Here is a 7,500-nt window from a genome sequence, read left to right on the forward strand (position 1 = left end):
CGGTAATGAGGTGAGACTGAAGGTGATTAATTACCTTTGGAGGACGACGGGAGGGGGGGGGGGGGGGGGGTCGTTTATGCGCTAACGATAAAACACGTAAAAAGAGACATATCAACTTACCTGACAGATGACCATTATCATCAGGATAGCCTTCTGACAGCGGGGACCAGACCACAGCAACGTAGAGAATAGGAGAGACAGGCAGACAGTCACATAGACAGAGAGGCAGGCAGGCAGGCAGGTAGACAGGCAGGCAGGCAGTGAGGGAGTCAGACAGACAAGAAAAGAAAAGAGATAGAATGGGTGAATGTCAATTCCCAATACATTTATTCCACCTGAACTCCTCTGGTAGAGCAAGTAGCATCCCCAAAGGAAAGGGTGGAGGGCTTTATCATTTCTGAGCAATATTGTCTGATAATTATTTATGTATCACACAAATGTTGCACACCGAAAATAAAGGTTAATCTATCTTTCCAAACCATCTGTCTCACATAAGAGCTTTATCTTGTTCCGTGTTCAAATAAATACTTTCAAGAAAATGTTTGCCTTATGTTAAGAGACAAAGAGAACACATTCCAAACCATACACATGGCCATCTATACATAGCATGAGGCTATAGGCAATGACAGGGTACACATTTGAAGATCGTATCAGACAGCTGTTTGAAACGTGCACACACTGCACTGTTTTGGCTTTGAGCATCTTAAACACATCTTTATAAGTTTCAGACAATATTCATGGCATAATCGCAAAAGCTCATTCCAGACGACTGAATGATCTCCCTGCTATTGCTTCCTATAAACAATTATTTCTCGCTTTGCTCTTTGTGGTCATATCTCTCTGTCCCTCTCTCTCTCTCTCTCTCTCTCTCTCTCTCTCTCTCTCTCTCTCTCTCTCTCTCCCTCTCTCTCTCTGTTCTTCCAGGACAAAAAAGAATGCATTCCTGATGACCTGCTCATAATACTGACAGCGTTCCAAACCACATAAACAGATCTCTTTCTCTCCCAGCTGAAAGCACTGCAGCAAATTGCTCTTCACGATAGATTTGCTTTTATCTGCCAAAGACACACCATGTCCAAGAAATGTTCATGCAGCAACATAGAAACGTATTACGGCTGAACTGCTATTCCTGATGTCCAGTACTGACATGCAGTACTCATCTACTCAGGAAGTGGTAAGCACCCAGCACACTTAGGTCTCCTGCTCAGATTATCCAGTGTAATTCTGAGTGTTAAGCTAGCTCAGTTTAGCAAAATGCGATATACAGCATGAAATGACAGAGGCCATAGAATATGCAACTGTTATCGGTTAGGCAGAAGCCCTTGAACTGAATATTTTACATGTTTTACCACTATACAATACAGGCTTGTGCAGAATTCAGAATTAAATTGAGAATGACTCCTAAATTCCAATTCAATTCTTGAGTTTGAATTGAATTTGAATTGAGGTCAAAAACAGGACGTAGAATTAGAATTTTAGTTAGATTGATAATACAAATCGACATCATCTCCTGTGCTCTGCTTGTCTGTGACTGTGATCTTGATTCAGGATGAAGTGTTCCCTTACGTACTGTACAACATGCTCACGGAACTAGCTTCATGCCAGTGTCAGTCTTAATGAGCTTTACTCTTCAGTATGCAGGCATGGGAATTTACAGTCTATTGAGGATACGGAGAGCTAGAGGTTTACACCTCCCAGCTCTCCAACCTCCTTGGCCTCGGTCACACTATGACCCTATGGGGACAGACACCCTACACACCAACTCCATCTAGATTCATCTAGAATCATCTAGAATCAAGGCTCTTTCTGTTTAATACCTGCAGGAGTGATGATGCGCAGTATAGATCTAGAGATTTCGTTACTGCACACACAGCCATTAAGTGCATGGCTTGTGAATATTGTATAACTTAATGGTATATTTATTCATTCATTTGAGAAGCTACTGCACAGCCAAGGCACTGTACCAGTGAACTTAACAATGGTAATAGCGTCCTCGGTCTCACAAATAGACCAGAACTGAGACACATTGGGAGTGTCACACTAGCTATTCATAAGTGTAGAGGTTCTCTCTGTAGGTCATTTATTGCAAAAAGCCAAAGATTGTGTATGAAATAGCAGACAAGGCTTCTGTACCATTCTGAATAGTCCCTAGTAGGTCCTACAGTGATGAGGTCATGAGCCAAATGACGAGTGCAAAGACATGCTTAAGAATTTCCCCTTGGGGATCCATGAAGTATCTATCTATCTATCTAAGACAAAAAAGAACTGTTGAGAACAACTAAGCCCTTTCCATGAGCCCATTCCAGCACGAGAGCAACGTCGGCTCCATTCCTCTGGCTAGGATGAACCCCTCCAGCTTCCACTCACCGAGTCCAGCATCTCCACCAGCACGAGCAGGCACCGACTCCTTCCTGTCCGACTCGGACGGCTCAAACGTGGGGTTGTCGATGCCCACCTTGGGGCAGGGGTCCTGGGAGAGCTTCTTGAGCCGCAGCGAGGAGTTGATGCTGGCCGTCGTCGTTATCGTCGTCGTCGTCGTCTGGGCCTTCCGCTGACGTCCTTCCTCTTCCCGCTTCTTCCTCAGCTCCTCCTGGTGGTTCTGGATGCGCTTCATCTGTGCCGAGCAGCGGCTGGGATCGGCGTGGGCGGACGTGTCATCTGCGATGTCGTCCCACTCCGACGCCCCGTGATTGGTCCCAGATTTGTTGTGCGCTGTGCCCGCAGATCCGGTTTGGGAGTCACCCATAATGTAGCCATTCATGTGTGATGTGATCATATTTGGATGTGTGTGCGCGTGTGTCTTGGGTTGGCATAAAGAGATCACAGGAATAGGATAGCATGTGCTCTTGTCAGAGAGGCATCCATTGCGTGTTCACCGTCTTGTTGCCATCTGCAATCCGAAGGTATAGTTGAACTACAATTAGATTCATTTTCAGCACATTAGTACAAGAGACAGCTTGAACTTTGACAAAATGAAAAAGAAACATTTATTTCTATGAAGAGCTTCTCAAAGTGTTGAATTACTTAACGGTGGCAGTTGGGCTGCATCTAATTGTTTTCATAATTGATTAATCTGTCTGTTAGCTTAACTGTAATAGAGGAGTGAGTAAAGATGAAAATATTCAGGTTGAAAAAGCTGCTATTTTCCTCTTTTTTAAAAAATCTAGCTGAGCTGAGCTGTATGGGGGAAGCGACGGCTAAAGTTTCGACATTTCATAATGGCATGGTTTTAACTTGGTCCAAGTTATAAATGAGACGGGAAACTTTCTCTATGGCGAGCAAACTCATACCAATAAACAAAAAATACACAGTATGTCTTAAATAGTTTTCAGACTTCTTCAGTCAATGACTTCACACTGAATTCTCTTAGGAAATGTACTGTTCCTTAGAAGAATAACCTTAGAATGTACATGTTACAAGATGAACTCCACAAACACGGATGTGTGTATGTTTAAACTTGTCTGCATATGCGTGTTAGGATGTGTGTGTACAGTTGAGTGTATTGTGTGGGCATCTGTGTTTGAGAGAGAGAGAGAGAGAGAGAGAGAGAGAGAGAGAGAGAGAGAGAGAGAGAGAGAGAGATAAAGACAAGGGTACTAAACCACTGTGTAACCTGACCCATGATTGCTGTGGATTACTTTCTATTTAAAGTGTAGTGTGGGCATTAATCAGGATTAGGAAACTTTGGGCATGGAAGTACCTACAGCTCCACAAGGTGTCTTGCGTTGACTTTGGAGGACACCCCAGCCCTGTCACCCTGTTCCTGGGCACTTAATTTGAGTCCCATCAAGGGTCACTCACTGCCCAGAATTCTCCGCTTCCGGCCATGTATTCCTATCAATTGTCTGAACTGTGGGATGGGTCCTTCCAGCGAGGGTTAAAGCGGAGCGAGAGGCGCAAACGTTCGATCATTTCCGCATTCTGTCTTCGCAAAGGGGAGGGGAGCGAAATCCCCCTTTAAGCAGACTTGTTAACATTCGAACTGAACTGCTCGCCAATCTGACAGAGATCGATATCCCACTATGACGTCTTTGCGACACGCCTCTTTAAGCAGACAGGAACTGTTTGAATTTTTCTTCCATAGAGATGCATGATGTTGCTCTATCTTGTCAGTAATTAAGGATCTTTGGTCCGTCTACTTCTGCTGATCCCGCTACTATTCCAAGCTGCCTGGCTACTGTGGCCTTAGTGAAACTAGAGGGTGGAATCACTGTCCTCTAGCCCATGTCAACTTGAATAGAGAAAGAGAGATAGAGGTATAGCCTGGTAGTAAACCAGACCTGGAATCTTTCAGATGAAGGGTCTGGCCATAATGAAAATGGCCTAACTCGAGGGGCGGCACCAAGCATGCACTTGAAAATCTCACTGCACGCAATTGGATAACATTACAACCAATGTTTACTCTGACTGATTCTGAGCTTCGACGCAATTGGATAACACTACGATAAAAAATGAAAGTTTTAGCGCTGTCATCATAGTTTAGCTCGCCCACTCCTTTTTTGGTTACCACAGATTACCACAGAGGTAAAAGTAACGTGCATCATTACTCATTGCCAGAGTATCTTGCGGACACAATTCAAATTGTGCTCTCGCGAGAACTTTGGATTTCCAGGGTAAGATAGAAGGGGAAACATCACAAAAAAGTATGGAAACCATGAGGGAATCAGGAAGGAGTCAGAGAGAGAGAAAGAGAGATAGAGAAACAGAGAATGAGAGAGCAAGAGAGAGAGAGAGATAAAGAGAGAGAGAGAGACCACAGCCTAAAAACCAAGAGCATGAAAAGATAGCTATTTGTCAGAACCAGTTAAGGTTCCACTCAACTCCTTCAGGGTTCAACCACGTCTCGGTGATGAGGAAGTTCAGCAAGTCAAACATGTAAGGTTCCACATGGTGGGCTATGAGCAGCATCAAGGCCTAACTGTTTTCTGTTCTGACTAGGAGAATAGTCCTTCTCCTTACGAGTAGCAGAGCTGCACACAGCAAACGCAGGAATCGGAAGTGAGCGAAACTACTGTAAATTACGTGGAGGAGCAGAGACAACCGTTCTCTCCACGTAACGAGTCTGAGGAGGACTGAGAGGGAGGCCTCTACCCCCTGTGTCTGCTCAGCAGCACGTCGCTCCCGTACACTAACCCCCCCACAGAGATAGGTCTAATCAAGCCTGACAGGTCATCCCTCCCCTCCCCCATCCTTCACTCTCTCTCCCTTCCTCTCCCCCTCCTTGGTGAACTCTTCACATCCGTCCATCTCTCTCTTGTCTCTTGCTCTCCTTTCATCTAGCAGGTCTTTGTCCCCTCTTTAAGACCCCCCCCCCATCTTTTCTCCTCTTTTCTCTTTTCGTTAACCACCTCTTCCTCTATCCCCACCTCTTCCTGGTCACTTAGCTCAGTTTAAAGCCCCACACGGCTGATGGGAGGGGAACCACTCTGCTCCGATACCATCTGTTCACCTGTGGCTTTGACGCAACACACACACACACACACACACACACACACACACACACAATGTTTCACATGGTCCCCTATATTATGGACATGAACTCCATGCTCTCCTGTAAACCTTTGATGTTTGTTTACAATATGTTTTCTCTTTGCAAACACTGGACGATTGATATTTGACATAGCCTGTCGCAAATTAAGTTACAATATATGTTAGAATAAAGTTAACTTGATTAACAGAGTTAATCAAGTTAACTGATGACCCGAGCGTAACCTCAATCCCAGCCTGGGCCCTACCCATGACTTTTAATCTGGGACTTCTCAAGGCCTCTCTTAGCTCCCAGCACTCCACCATTAGTTAGCACATTCCTAAAGAAACTCAATGACTCCATATTAAAATAGCAACATCACTTTATAATGATTCTCCTCTTGAGCAAAGTGAAAGGAATAACATTTTAATAATTAAATGTATGTATGTTTGTATGTATGTATATGTTGGATGTTGTGTTTGAATAGCTGCTGAAACACTGTAATTCCCTTTGGGATTAATAAAGTGTAAAATACCTATCCTATCCTATCCTATCCTATCCTATCCTATCCTAAAAGAATATTGCAGTAGGCTATAATGCAGGATAGTTTAACGCGTTAATTTAGGTGCATTTTATTTGAATTTCTGTGAATCATTTCTGTGAATCATTTAGTAAATTCCAAACAAACAATCTGAGTTTCATTAAAATGCAGGAAGATAGCCTAAGATAGTAAGTTTGTTAGGTCATAGAGCTTGTTTCACATCGATCCCTAAATGCATGCATCTGTCAGTGCTGGCTGGCACGTGCATTTCTGCTGATGTGATGTTTTCAATGCACCTGGACAACATCAGAGGATACCGATTAATCATCTGTCGTCATTAAAACGCACTTGCTGTCAATGTTTAAAATGTATCATTGCGTTCACAGGCTGAAACTTAAGAAAACTTAAGGACCTACCAACCAAGTGGCCAAGTCGCCAAGAAAAGCAGAGGTCGTGCCCTACACACAGGTTGCACTACTCTGGTTATGATGCCGGAGAGACCTCACCTCCTAGAAAGTAAGAGCGCCGAATATGGACACAGCTCCGCAGCAGAACACCGACTAATCTCTCCGGTCTAAATATACATTGTTCTCAAAGCATTTAGGTCCGTTTAGCCTACGCGGTTGCCCCGGCTCGATTCTAGCTGTTAAACAGAACGTAGGTGTAGGTGGGGAACGACTCTGTGTAAGTAGCACTGTAAGTTAACGTCCGCGATATTGTGAAGTAAACTCACATATCTGTGTTGTTTTGCAATAAATGTTTAGCAGTAGGCTAGCCTACTCCAAACGACGAAGTTACAATACATGTTCTCATTCTGACCTCTCATCCCGTCCCCTGAGTTTAGTGAAGTAGCCTACGTCAGACTACTCTACGACGTTAGGCTATGTAAATAACATTCCAACAAGGAACGGAGGGGAAAGCATAGCACGAAATCTATTCTAATACACCAGCCGAATAATTGTATGTAAGAAGTTGCAACTCGACCTTACCGTAAAAGTTGAGATGGGTGGTTGGCCCTTAAATGATTTCCAGGAAACAAAGTCAAGATGCAGAAGGATACTGGATACTGTGCGTAATGGTGAGGAGAAAGTCACTTGTATTGTTTTTTATTTGTAGTGTAGTGGTCTTCCTCCCCGTTGGTCATACGGAGTCTCCAGCCTTAGTAAATTGCAGAATCTTAGGGAGGCAGCATGGGCGCTCAGCTTAAGCCATCTCCTTGGCAACTCAACATGTGATCTTTACATGGACGCAGACACGCTCCTCGTCCTCGCCCTCTGAACCACCGCCGTTCCGATGATTGGTCGGAAGGCTGTAGTAGGCTGCGCAGGACGCACAAGTGGGCCTACAGTTTCTCGCATTCCATATGAATCAATCATCGTTCATTAGAAAACGCAGAGAGATACACAACCAATGGCAGGACAACGGCCCTCTGACAATTAAAAAGATATAACATGTAATCTGTATGGAAGATTCAGTCAATATTAACTTTTCA

General features: G+C 44.1%; 1 protein-coding gene across 1 annotated transcript in view; it reads right to left on the reverse strand.

The window, feature by feature from the left end:
* Positions 1-2,789, reverse strand: part of pals1b (protein associated with LIN7 1, MAGUK p55 family member b) — an 18,052-nt gene extending 15,263 nt beyond the window's left edge. The window contains exons 1-2 of the mRNA XM_062550298.1: positions 2,368-2,789; positions 121-153 (exon numbers count right to left, since the gene is read on the reverse strand). Of these exons, the coding sequence (XP_062406282.1) occupies positions 121-153; positions 2,368-2,776 (442 nt within the window). The 5' untranslated portion in view covers positions 2,777-2,789. The remainder of the gene's footprint in view (positions 1-120; positions 154-2,367) is intronic.
* Positions 2,790-7,500: the final 4,711 nt, after the last annotated feature.

This window comes from Sardina pilchardus, chromosome 12 (assembly GCF_963854185.1).
Source record: "Sardina pilchardus chromosome 12, fSarPil1.1, whole genome shotgun sequence".
Classification (NCBI taxonomy): domain Eukaryota; kingdom Metazoa; phylum Chordata; class Actinopteri; order Clupeiformes; family Clupeidae; genus Sardina; species Sardina pilchardus.